At 38.8% G+C, this 14,172-nt stretch overlaps 2 protein-coding genes across 3 annotated transcripts in view; one reads left to right on the top strand and one right to left on the bottom strand.

The window, feature by feature from the left end:
* Positions 1-14,172, bottom strand: part of XKR4 (XK related 4) — a 440,987-nt gene that overhangs the window by 55,143 nt on the left and 371,672 nt on the right. The gene's annotated exons all lie outside the window — the stretch shown is intronic.
* LOC112678459 (L-lactate dehydrogenase B chain-like) lies at positions 8,075-9,259 on the top strand. Its single transcript, XM_025477751.3, has one exon. The coding sequence runs from the start codon at positions 8,075-8,077 to the stop codon at positions 9,062-9,064; it is 990 nt and encodes a 329-aa protein (XP_025333536.1). The 3' UTR covers positions 9,065-9,259.

Here is a 14,172-nt window from a genome sequence, read left to right as displayed (position 1 = left end):
GGAGGGTCCTGGGAGAATGTACTGAAATTAGGGGATAACTTGTGGGGAAACCCAGAAATCAGAGTGTTAATGACCTGAGAGAGGTTCAGTGTGGCCAGGGCATAGATTGTAGGAGAGAGAGCCCTGAGGCCAGGGGAGTGCATTAGCAATTACACAGAGTATAATACACCATGCTGTTTGGGCTTTACCTTGAGATAAATGAGGAGCTGTTAAAGGGTTTTGAGTAGACCTGTGATGTGATTGGGTTCATGTTTCGGAAAGACTTACTATGGAGAGTGGATTAAAGTAGAACAAGAACATTTAAGGAGATGGTGTGGCAATCCAAGGAAGTGAATGAGTACAAATTAATTAGAATAAATGCAGAAGGATGGAGAGAAAGTGATAGATTCCAGAGATACCGAGAATGAACCAGTGCCCTTGGTGATTAATTTGCTGTTAAGAATGAGAGAGGAATCAAGTACATTGCCTATATGTTTGGCCTGGGAAACTGATCAGACAATGATGCATTCACTGAGACGGGTAATAATTGAAGTAGACAGATTTAAAAAAATTAATAAGCTTTATTTTTTGGAGCAGTTTTAGGTTCACAAAAACATTGAGAGAAGGTACAGAGATTTCCCATCATACCCCCTGTCCTCACAAGTGCAGTACCCCTCTTGCCCCCCACCATCAACATCCCACACCGCACGCAGCAGGACATTTATTACAATCCATAAACTTACACTGATGATTTATTACCCAAAGCCCATAGTTTACGTTGGGGTTCACTCCTGGTGTTGCATATTCTGTGAGTTTGGACAAATGTGTAGCCATCACTGTAGTATCAGACACAGCAGTTACATTGCCTCTGTGCAACCATCTGTGCTCCACCTATTCATGTCTCCTTCTCCCCAACCCTGCAACCACTGATCTTTTGACTGTTTCCCTAGTTTTGCCTTTTCCTGAGCATCATAGAGTTGGAATCATACAGTGTGTAGCCTTTTCAGACTGGCTTCCTTCACTTAGTAATATGCATTTAAAAGTTCCTCTGCATCTTTTCATGGCTTAATAGCTAATTTCTTGTAAACACGGAATAATATTCCATTGTGTGATGTACCATAGTTTGTTTATCCATTCACCTACCAAAAGACATCCTGGTTGCTTCCAATGCCTTGACAATTTTGAATAAAGCTGATGTAAACATTTGTGTGCAAGTTTTTGTGTGAATGTAAGTCTTCAGCTCATTTGGATAAATATCAAGGAGTGTAATTGCTGGCTTGTATGGTAAGAATGTTGAGTTTTGTGAGAAATTGCCAAACTGTACCCTTTTGCATTCCCATCAACAATGAATGAGGATGCCTGTTGCTGTGGCATTTGGTGTTGTCAGTGTTCTGGATGTTGGCCTTCTTCCTTGGGGAAGTGTTTGTTAATGTCTTTTGCCTATTTTTTGATCAGGCTTCTTGTTTTCTTATTATTGAGTTTTAAGAGTTCTTGGTATATTTTAGATAACAATCCATTATTAGGTGCATCTTTTGTAAATATTTTCTCCCCATCTGTGGCTTCTTTTCTCATTCTCTTGACACTGCGTTTCACAGAACTAAGGTTTTTAATGTTAATGAAGTTCACTTCATTAATGGTTTCTTTCCTAAGTCACACTTTTGGTACTGAAGACATGGTATCGGAAGAAAACTGAGTTCAATTCTGTGCTTGTTGAAGTTGTGTCCCCTTTGGAGGTCCATGTAGACAGGCCTCCTTTGGACATCCAGCCTAGGAGAATAGGCTTAATCTTTCATTAGGATCTTATCGTCTCCTCATATGCCTAGATGGCAATTTAGTCCCCACTAGAGACACTGCAATCCCCGTCACCGTCTCCCTGGGAGACCTCCTCTTCAAAACTAGCAGGACTGCATTCAGAGACCGGAAAAGGCTCCCGTTTCCGTGGCATTCCGGGACAAATTTTCTGCTCTCTGCCATTCGGGAAGCAAAAGCTTTCTATATGCACTGTTCTCTGGGGAGAAGTTAGGCTTTATACCAGGAGATTCTTGGCTTTGGATTTCCAAATAGGGTTTGGGAAATCTGATTTTAGTTCCAAGATGGTAAGTGAGAAAAATGGTTTAATTTGGATTCCCAAGGAGCTTTGCCTTAGATGATCCTGAGCCAAAACCTGCTGGACTAATCATAGATTTTAAACCACAAAGAGGGAAAATGTAGCATGTAGTAAGGCAGCATATAGGAAGAAAGACCCCCACCCCCCATCCTCGGACATCCCCAGACACCCAAAAGGGTTTAATGCTTTGCCTTTTGTCTAAATCTGGGGAAAGAGATCATGCATGTCCCAGGCTAGCCACGGTGGAGCACACACGGCTGTGTGGTGATGAGACCTATTTGTATCATCAGTTCTTTGGCCTCTGGATGGGAGTCTGCCTGAATCACCAGGCTCCTGGCTTGGATCAATTAATAGCAAATTCTTAGAGGTGAAGCAGAAGGAGATGCTTTAAAGAACCACCCAGACAGATGGCTTTTTTGACAGCTGGACAATGCTAAGTATTAACCCTAGAATCTCCCCCCCCCCCACACACACCGGGAGAATCCTGAATCTGACCTAATAATTATCCCAAATAGGCCAACTTGTAGAATAGCAGGACCGGAGTTGCAATGAAAAAGTGGAGTAAAGATTTGTTGCTTCCTTTTTCTGTTTCCCTCAAAGGAAATCCGCTCTCGAGCAAGTTAAGATGTGGAAAATAAAGTTCCATTTCTGCACAACTGATGTAGAGTGTGAGATTTTGCATCTTCTATACAAGCCCCCGTGTCACTTCTGGAACTCTTTGGTTCTGAAAGTCCGTACTGTTCAATTACAGCATCCTTTCCCTAACTTTGCTGCTATGACATCCTGTTCAATACCAGCCCACCTCTTCACATCAGCTTATGTTCTTCCTCTATACCTTGTTTCCTGACAGCATCTGTAGCCATTTTAATATATTTTGATATCCGTGGTGGCCTTTTGTCACTGCCTTTAGCCTTATGGTTCCTTCACATTGTTGGTATGAAAATCTCTACCTCCTTATAATTACCAGAAAGCAATGGCTTATTATTACACTCTACTGCTCTGCTTGCAAAAACTTGGAATTGGCATGCCACTCAGCATTTTTCTTTCTACAACCATGTTGCAGCTTTTGGGACACAAAGCTATTGGGACACAATCAACTTATACTGTTCAGTAACCTGCTTCTGGTCTCACTTACTTCTCTGTCCAATTTAGGTACCGTGGTCAGCTATTTTAACTCTTTTTGTTAATATTCAAGGCCTTATTAAGCATCCTGCTCTGTCCAATTTTCTGTCACTGCTGTTTTCATTCTTCATTTCTGCTTCTGGGCCACAGATCATTGCCAAAGAAAATGCTGGAACTTGGCCAACCCAGTTGACCACATATTCGTGTTAACTTCAATGGGGCACACATTCCTGCTTATCAATCCCATCATTTCATGTCTATTCATTTCCCCAGAAGAGCACAGTGATCTTCTAAACTGGAGTACACCCTAAAATAATTTTGGAAATCTACGTACATCCTTATACATTTAAAAATGGACATACACAGGTTTTCAGCAAAGATTTAAATAGTTAACAAGTATGTACTTTCTGGTTTATTTTAATATCGACACTTTAAAATAAAAGTGTTGCATCGTTCCTTTAAATGAATCCAGTGTAATAGAAACACTATGGTAATTTGACACCTGGCATTACCCATTTGAAAAACACACAGAGGTTTTTTTTTTAACAGACAGAGATTTTTACATTATTCCTTTTATTTCTTGAGTTCATATTCTGTTCTGCTTCCCCCACATTTTGTCTCAGTGTACTTTTAGGCTCAGTGTTATCACTCTGCCAGATTTCTCTACAACAAAATGCATATATATTTAATTTATTTATTTTTATTTGCTGTGACTACAAGATTTATGTTAAAACATTCCTTTTTGACTGGGTGGTGGAAAAATTATTATAAGTATAGAGTTGCTCAAAACATCATAAATATATGGCAGTTTGAAAAATATTTATTAAGCAAACATTTTATTGGAAAAGAATGAGTACCTAGTTACTTAATGAAAGGAGCTATTGAGTTTTTTCTTTGTGTTGTGCTCCTGAGACTTGTACATCCAGGCAATGTATGGGATGGATGAGAGATTTGCCTGTTTTTGAGAAAGTGGAGGGAGGGAGGGAGGGCTGGGGGCAGCGGTGAAGAGAGAACAGCAAGATGTGCCCACCCCCCCGGGCTTTCTGCCACCAGTCTCCAGGAAGTGGAAGACTGGGAAATCCATTCCATGCCTGTGCTTCCCAGGTTCCTATGACCCCACTGTGAAGACCAATGTCCTGAACTTTCCTCTCCTTGTGCCCTTGTTCCCAGGCAGTGAGGAAAGAGGTCCAAGAAACCTTGGTTTTCCATCCTCCTTATTACAAGTGACCTCCCAGCTTCTCTTCTTTCCATCCCTCTGGAGGATGTACCCTTGACTGTAAGGTTCATGTATTCCTTCCCACAAGTGCTGTTTTGTCATGTTTTTAATTGCATCATCCTCTCTCTCACAACTACCTTCAATTTCTTTCCTTCCAGATGTTTTTCCTTCTGCCAACACACTTGCCAGGTCTCTCCTATTTGTGTTTTTAAAAACACTTTTAATAAAAAAAAAAAAAAAAACTCTTCACTTGATTTTTCTGCCTTGCCAATATGCTATTTCCATTCTCTTTGCAGCCACATTTCTAGAATTGCTTATTCAATTCCAGTATGTGTAATTTCTCTCAATATTTTATCTCCCACCCCCACCCTGCAATGATCAACACTTATACTACTTCCTAGAGTTTTTTCCCACATTGTCCATTCCCCTAAGTACATTGATTTCGATTTTCTAGATTTTCTACCTCTCGGATGCCAATTAGTCTGTTTCATTTTCTGGTTGCTCAAGTGATGTGCTCCAAATGCACCTACGCTACTTCTCTAAGAGTCTCACCCCACCCTTACTTGATGCCGGGCTTTCCTCTGATTGGGAATTTCTGACTTGCTCTGAAAGTCTGCCCCTTGTTCAGAAATTCAGTTAATGTATTTTTAAAAATTTCCCAAGAGACTTCACCTTTGTCCCATTTTTTAAGTGTCTTGTTTTGCTTCTAGATGTTTGAATTTAGCCTCCACTGACCATGCACGAGTGAGCAGGTCAGCTTGGCTTTTAAATCCTCCTCCATGGGTTCAATGTCACAATTTCACTTCTCATTGTTGCTTGTAACAGAAACCCTAACTCCAGGCTAGCTTAATGTGCCATACCACTCTCAATATTACATTGAATTTAGAATTCTTTGATGATCAGGATTTTTTTGTTCTTTTTTTTTTTTTCCAGCTTCCTAAACATTGGTTACAAAGTCATTTTAAGGCTATTCTATTGGGATCCCTGGGTGGCGCAGCGGTTTGGCGCCTGCCTTTGGCCCAGGGCGCAATCCTGGAGACCCGGGATCGAATCCCACATCAGGCTCCCGGTGCATGGAGCCTGCTTTTCCCTCTGCCTATGTCTCTGCCTCTCTCTCTCTCTCTCTGTGACTATCATAAATAAATAAAAATTAAAAAAAAAGGCTATTCTATTGCTTAGTTTAGGAAATAATTGTAGGTTGAAATTATAGAAATATAATAAAGCGTGATTATTTGAGGGGAAAAGAGATACCCTAAAGAGTCACCAGACTAGTGTTCAGAGTTTGGTTCCTGACCATATATCCAATTTTCTCCCAAGCAATACAAAATACCATGCCTTGAGGATGTGTGATGAATGTCTACTGCCATCTGAAGAAACGACTCTAGTCAATTCCTACTTATATTCATTTGCTCAGAGAATTTGAGTAAATTCCTCATGTGCTTTGAGTTTCTTTTGAACAGGGCTAATAATGATTGATTTGCAAAATGCCTGGGGTAAGAAGATCTCATATCTGCAAATGTTTTTTAAAATTTATAATTAATAACAGCATCCACAAGGTTTCACAGAATATTATTGCAGTATTTAATCTGAGGGAACAAATACATCTAATTGAGGCCTGTTAAATAATAAAGAATACACAATTATTTTTTCAGAAACCCAAAACTCATTCAATGAAAATTACTAGGTAGCAAATTTAACACAAATAATTCCATTTTGTTGTAACCCTTTGAATTTATATTACACTCCTTTCTAAGTTCAAAGAATTTAATTAAATAATTTTTTACGAATCCCAACATATAATCATCCAGTCAAATCTACTGGTTAGTAAATGTATCACAGAATAGTTCTTTTCTATGTAGGTTTGTACATGTGTTTACAATTTCTAACATGAAATTTCATCAGTTAAATTGCTATCAGTTTCTTGTTCTTAGTGGCACTTTGACACTTTGGATCATTCTAGAGTTCCTACCCCTTCTTATGTACAGCTCATTAGTGGTGGTCGGGAACACGTTGAGCCCTGTTACTAACACCCCCTACGTCCACACATGGGCTGGTCTTAGAGGCTCACCTTTGCTCTGCAGCCTTTGAACTCGCTCTATCCTGGGCGACTTGTGAAAATGCAGTTTCCCAGGCTCATAGACGCATAATCAGGATATCCAAAACTGCTGCTGGAATCTGCTTTTTTTTTTTTTTATCACTCTGAATCAAAACAGAGCTCATTAATGCATCATTGATGTGAAATAAGACAATTTATATTTTCTGGCATGGAATTTCTCTGCACATACAATAATTTGGCTCACCTGCCTACATCCCAGGAGCATGAGATACAGCATGGCTAGTTTTCTATTTAATATTGCTCTCTGCTTCTAGGTGCCATTTTATATTACTTTTGTATCAGCTAGTGGGAACAAAGGCCACTACATTAATCTTTCTCTATCAGTGCTCATCATCCATACCTCCTATTTTGGTATCTGTGTACTGTTCAGTATTACTGATTGTGTACTATATTATTTCACATGTATTTATGGTTCTTAGATTATTGTCTTTAGTTGCATAACTTGTGTGTATGTTTAGTATCCTCACCCAGATTTTAAACTGCTTGAAGATGGAAAGGAGAATGGTTTCTTTCCTTAATATTCTGGACCAGTGCCTTGCTCAGAGCTCTGAGGCCAGCAGGTGTTCATTAAATGCATTTTAACAGACTGGTTTTCTGCATACATGTCTTCAGTTTGAGAAGAACAAGTATGGCCTGGGAGCTCTATGGTAATGCAGTGACTGGATATCTATTATAGATTACCTAATGAGATATACGAATACAGCATTAGATACATGGCTCATTTGGCACCTTGTGAGAAGGCAGAGGCCATTTTGGTGTAGCCTTATTAGCTTACAGGAGGGATTTGTGATTAATTAAAAATGTTAGTGATCATTAGTACCTGAGAGTCAGGGGAAATGGTTATTCAACATCTGCTCTAATTATAACTTAAATGTGAAAAAAATTGCCTTTATTCTAGTCACTTCAATGTATAGTTATTCCAGAAACATCTTAGAATAATAGATGACATTTCACTTAAGCCAGTTAGCATTTCCTAAAAACCCAAGAATGCTTTAGTTAATTATTCTGAAAAAGAACTTTTCTTATCAAATGGGAGAGTGTGTGTGTATGTGTGTATAGTATGTATACAAGTGTGTGGATACTTAGCAAGCCTACCTGATTTTTAGCTCTAATAAGGAGAGAGCATGTTCCACTAATATGTGCTAATTAGTGCATAGCATTTAGCCACAACTATGAAAATTGAAACCGATGTAAGGTTCTGTATCTTTGTGGTAACTCTCCATATCAGTAATCAGCAAATTAATATGTGTGCTTGTGTTGAAAAGTCAGTTTTTAACTTAATGATTTAAATGAAGTTTTACTGAAGGAAATCGTTAGAAGTCACCGTATGAATGTTTCACTACTTTTGTTTCTAGAAATGCTCTCTTTGTGTGGATGTGGATCTGAAGTTTCTTTCAGAACTCAGGTAAGGAGGTGTTTTGGTTCCTCTGAGAAACTGGCACACTTAACTCCTTTAAGAAAATAGGAATTGACACGCAGCTAACCTGGTCTCCTTTGTGCGACCCTTACAGCTAGCTGCTGGTCTTGGGGCACAATGGCAACTCTTAAGGAAAAATTGATTGCACCAGTTGCAGAAGAGGCTGCGATCCCAAACAATAAGATCACTATAGTGGGTGTTGGACAAGTTGGTATGGCATGTGCCATCAGCATTCTGGGAAAGTCTCTGGCTGATGAACTTGCCCTTGTGGATGTTTTAGAAGATAAACTCAAAGGAGAAATGATGGATCTACAGCATGGATGCTTATTTCTACAGACACCTAAAATTGTGGCAGATAATGATTACTCTGTGACTGCCAATTCTAAGATTATGGTGGTGACAGCAGGAGTCCGCCAGCAGGAGGGAAAGAGCCACCTCAATCTGGTGCAAAGGAATGTTAATGTCTTCAAATTCATTATTCCTCAGATAGTCAAGTACAGTCCTGATTGTATCATAATTGTTGTTTCCAACCCAGTGGATATTCTTACATATGTTACCTGGAAACTAAGTGGACTACCCAAGCACCGTGTGATTGGAAGTGGGTGTAATCTGGATTCTGCTAGATTTCACTATCTTATGGCTGAAAAACTTCGCATTCATCCCAGCAGCTGCCATGGATGGATTTTGGGAGAACATGGTGACTCAAGTGTGGCTGTGTGGAGTGGAGTGAATGTGGCAGGTGTTTCTCTTCAGGAACTGAATCCAGAAATGGGAACAGACAACGACAGTGAAAATTGGAAGGAAGTGGTTGAAAGTGCCTATGAAGTCATCAAGCTAAAAGAATATACCAACTGGGCTATTGGATTAAGTGTGGCTGATCTCATTGAATCCATGTTGAAAAATCTCTCCAGGATTCATCCAGTGTCAACAATGGTGAAGGGCATGTACGGTATTAAGAGTGAAGTCTTCCTGAGTCTTCCATGTATCCTGAACGCTCGGGGCTTAACCAGTGTGATCAATCAGAAGCTGAAGGATAATGAGGTTGCCCAGCTCAAGAAAAGTGCAGATACCTTGTGGGACATCCAGAAAGACCTAAAAGATATGTGATTTCTGGCTTCTAGGCTGTAGAAATTTAAAACCATGATGTGATTAACTGTGAGCCTTTAGTTTTTCATCCATATACATGGATCACAGTTTGCTTTTATCTTTCTAAATATGTGAATCTGGGCTCACAGAATCAAAGCCCATGCTTGGTTTAATGCTTGCAATATGAGCCTTGAACAAATAAAATTAACTATTGTAGTGTGCTTCTAAAAAAAAAAAAAAAAGAAAAAGAAAATAGGAATTGGATAATTGACAGTGTCTGCCTTCTTGTTTGGTTGCCAAAAATCTTAGAGCTAAATTTAAAGCTCAGCTATGCCAATTACGTAGAGATTTAACAACTAAGTATCTATGTTCTTTTATCATCTTGTCTTGACGTTCTACTCTTGTTTTTCCGACACACCTACCTGGAATCCTTCATGGAAAAATGTGGAATGAATACATTCATAAAATGAAAAAGGATTGTCACTTTTGATTTATTATGAGGGAGATATTAGACAAGTCATAGAACCTCAGTTTTCATCTGCAAAAATAAGCATAAAAATACTTTCCTACCTACTTCCCAAGATGGCTGTGAGGATTAATTCAGGCCAGGTCAGTTGCAAGGAACAGACAAATGGTATTTTTGTACAGAAGGCCCTAGCTTTAAAGTTTAAGCTATATTTACTCTGAGGATTTAGGATTCTATGTTTTTAGAATATGTGGGGCAGACCATGCAAGACTAGAAAGGATAAGAAGAATCCTAGAAAAGGACTCATCCTAGGTTTAGATGATTAAGGTGAACTCAGTCATGATCTAGGATCAAAAGATCACTATCAACAGGTGGAAGATTTTATTTTTAGCATTCTGGTCCTTTTATGCCATATTTATGCCAGGGTCTTGGGAGGGAAAGCATAAAAATTAGAAGAGTTGTTTCACTAAAGTCTCTGTAAGGTATTGAGAATGTAAAGTGACTCTCTTGTAACTAACAAACAGTACAAAGCAGAAATCTATCCTTGCTGCCTCCACTTCTTCACTTCCTATTTTGTCTTGAACCCCTTTGATCTTCTTAGTTGATTGGCCAAATCAAATTGTCGACAGTTGCTCTACCAAAATGACTGTGAAATGCTCCGTTATGAATGCCTAGGAGCAAAGTCCTTCGGTCTCGCTGGAATATGAGTGTTCTTCACGTTACCTTGGCTGACCTCCTCTCTTAATGGGCAAGACAGGATCCTGTTACCTCTCTGACCACTGCTCCTCCCCTCTGGCTAGTTCCTCTGCTGCAGCCCAGTCTCCAGGATCAGAGAGTTGGATGTCAGCCCTTCCAACTACCCTCTTTTCCCTGTACACACTTCAAATTACATGCTATCTTGTTTGATGAGTTGTATGAACTAGTAACAGAACCACAATGTAAGTTAATTAGTTGCTTTTAAGACTAGAACATATTTATACCATCTGGTCAAATTTGCATTTGAGATGCCTCCCTGAATAAGAGAAAAAGGAACCAGGGTATAGAGAATTGCTTCTAAATCTAGGCACACCCCTTAGTATTTGTAGACACTCATAGAAATATCATTTGTGTAGAGAAAAGAATTGGGAGCTATCTATCCAATGGATTCCTGGCTAATCAACCTCCTGAATTCTGACAACTCTAAATCTGTATTTCTATTTCAGAATTTTCTCCTGATATCTAGACTGACACTTTTTTTTTAAAAGATTTTATTTATTTATTTATAGAGACACAGAGAGAGAATGAGAGGCAGAGACACAGGCAGAGGGAGAAGCAGGCTCCATGCAGAGAGCCTGACGCGGGACTCGATCCATGGTCTCCAGGATCACGCCCCGGGGTTGCAGGCGGCGCTAAATTGCTGCGCCACCGGGGCTGCCCTAGACTGACACTTCTAATAGGATCACAATACTTGAGTGTTTCTCAGGAACTCAAACTTGTTGTCTTGCTCTTGAATATGTTTATCCTTCTATACTCACTAACCCACCTGGAGTTATCCCAGATTCATTCTTCCTCTGCGTACTCCACATTTGGCCAAAGTTGCTTGTATTTCTGCACCATGTTTTACAAACCTGTCCTTTCCTCTAAATCAGTGGTCTGCACACTTCAGTGATCATGGGTGATTTGATACTGCTGGTTGAGTGGGTAGGAAAGGGCAAATCACACTCTGGAAATCAATGGCTTAAGTCTCTACTCTGACAGCCTTATTTTTTCCTCTAATACTCTCTCACTTGTCTCTCTATGCTCCTTTCCCCATCCCATAAGACTCCAGTGCATCCTTTAGCCAGTGCTGTCCAAGAGAACTTTCTGCGATAATAGAAATGTTAATTCTGTGCTGTCCAATATAGTAGCCTTTAGTCACACGAGGCTACTGGGCACTTGTTTTGTGGCTACTGCAACTGATGGACTGACCTTTTACGTTAAATTATTATTTGATTTTCAATGTGGCTAGTGGATACTATATTGAATGGTGCAACTCTATTCCAAGGCAAGAATCCATTCATATTTCTTCTTCATTTAAAATATTCTAAGGGTTTCATATGGTCCATAGACTAAAGATAAATTACAATGTAATTCATGTTCAACCTGAAATCAGGTGGACCTGATCAAATATTGGCTCTAATACTTAATAGCTATATTGCTTTAGGCATGTGAATTCATCTTTGATTATCAGTTTCTTTGTCTGTCAATGTAAACTATTACAGTGATCATAGCAAGTGATCAATGACTAGAACCCATTAATTATAATAAGAAGTTGGTAACCTACAATAATAATGGTAGTAACAATAGTAATTCTCATTCCAAACTCTGTTGCAAGGCACACTAGTCCCTTCACAGTTTGGAGCTTGCCTAGCTTTCCAATTTTAATTTTGATATGCTGTGTCTTGTACCTTAGCTTCTAGACTCTCTAAATTGTGTGTGTTTTCCTCAAATGCTTTTACCTAATTCCTCCTTTTGTGCCTTCAGTTGTTTGGTAACTTGCTGGTCTACTTGGCAATCAGATCTTTTTATTTTGAACCCAAGGGGTTACCTTATCTATGAATTCCTTGTGCTTTTCCCTGTCATAGCAAGTAGAGCTGACTACCTCCTTCTTTTAGTGGTAACAATGTACAATTTCTATCACAGCATCTATCACCTTTTATTGCATTTACTTGTCCACATGCATCTCCTCTTCCTAGACTGTGTTCCCAGAAAGCAGGGCCATTTATCACTTATGTGTTCCTAGGACCAGCATATGACACACTGCAGGCACTAAATACCTCTTTGTTGAGAAAATGAGGGGCTAGGTCCTATGGAAAAAAAGTTTTTGATAGTTCCTTGAGCTTTAGAAAACTTTTAAATTTTGGTCCAAGATTTGTTCCTGAGTAGCTATGTGGTTTCAATAATCTGTTGCCTCCTCTGACCTTTACCAGCTGGGAGTGGGGTGGGTGGGTTATGGTTGAAGAGTACTCTCAAGAGTTCACCTACCTCTAACACACTCAACCGCTAATGTCTGCTTTTATTTTAAACTTGTATTGTAGTTCACTGATTTGTAACATATTTTTTTGGCCCCAAGGAAAAGAAATAATTGAGTTTTTGAATGGAAATAAAGATTTGAAGTTAGTAATTATTATTTTTTCTTGTTTTAGCTAAAATGGATATCCCAAACATCTGCAGAAACTTTTATTTATTTTTTATTTTATTTTATTTTATTTTTATTGGAGTTCAATTTGCCAACATATAGCATAACACCCAGTGCTCATCCCATCAAGTGCCTCCCTCAGTGTCTGTCACCCAGTCACCCTGCAGAAACCTTTAAACACTGAAAATAAGAATTCAAAATCAAACTAAAAAGGTAAGGAAATAAGCAAAATATAAGATGTGTTCAGGAAACAGCAAGTATTCTGGATGACTAAGACACTGGACATAAGCTGGCCAGGGTGGAGGCAGAGGGTGGTTGGAGATGGGGAGATGAAGAAAAGTTTGGAAAGCAAGGCTGTGTAGATTGCAGAGAGGGCTTCATTTCCAGGCTCTGTAGTTTGTTCTTAATTCATCAGACAAAAAGGGAATGATGGGAATGTCAACATGGCTATAGTGTTTTGTAATAATCATATCAAAAGTGATAAAGAAGATAAAGAATTTTCAACATTGAGTTCTGAAATGACATTCTAGGAGCCTGAACTAATATGTTGATAAAAATTGAAAGAAGGTTAAGGAGACAAATACTGCAGTGGACAAATATTCTGGCCTTGGGTATTGATTAAATATGGAGAGAGAGAAAGATGATAAAACGTGACCCTTATTTCATGCCTTCAAGGAGCGTGGAACAAATCCCAAGAATATGGAAACTGAAAAGTTTGAGAGGGATGGCAAGGGTTTGGTTTGGATATATTGACTTTGAAATGATAATAGGGTATTTTATATGAATGTATAATAGGAATCCAAAAATTAAAAGAGGAAGAACCTCAAGGCATACTTAGGACTGGGAGTTTGAAAGGGCCAAAGAAAGAATGTAAGTAGAAAACCTTGAATCAAATGTCAAGTAGAATGCAAATGTTCTATTTGAGCAGAACCTCAGAGATCTGCTAGTTTAATATTCGTATTTAAGATAAAGAGATTAATCCCTGAAATTTCAAGGAAGGCTTAAGGAACTTATATCCTTCCATTATGGTTTACTCATCTATAAATAAAGGAGGGACTTGAGGCTAGTTTTTAACAGATAAATCATACAGATTGTGTTTCAGCCAACCAAGTATTTCATCATGACTGTTTTCATGCAGCATGGAGAAGTGATCTTGCCTGAAAGACATGTTCTCTTGGTTATCCAAAATGTTTTATATTTTTAAAAACCAAGACTAGTTTTAGGCCCCAGATTGAAATGGAGATATTAAGGATAACAGAATTAGTGCTTAGAGACTAATTCTGTTAAATACTAAAATTAAATGATTTAGAAGAAAGCTGAGTACATATCCTTGCTTGTTTTTAAATACTCCAAGCTGTAATTTGATAGCCCAAAGATAAGAAATGAAAAAAACAAAAATGGAGCTGACCTCTGATGTCCTGAACCAATAACAGACCAATGTGTAGATTTCCCTGGCCAAGAAATGATACAATCATTTTTCTGGCTGAACACTGGACACTTTAGGTT

The sequence above is a fragment of the Canis lupus genome, chromosome 29 (assembly GCF_003254725.2).
Source record: "Canis lupus dingo isolate Sandy chromosome 29, ASM325472v2, whole genome shotgun sequence".
Taxonomy (NCBI): domain Eukaryota; kingdom Metazoa; phylum Chordata; class Mammalia; order Carnivora; family Canidae; genus Canis; species Canis lupus.
Note: the sequence above shows the minus strand (reverse complement) of the source record. Positions and strands in the feature narration are given on the sequence as shown.

Bases quoted from the DNA above. Each gene is read 5' to 3' on its own strand.
- LOC112678459 (XM_025477751.3), top strand. From the start codon at position 8,075: ATGGCAACTCTTAAGGAAAAATTGATTGCACCAGTTGCAGAAGAGGCT.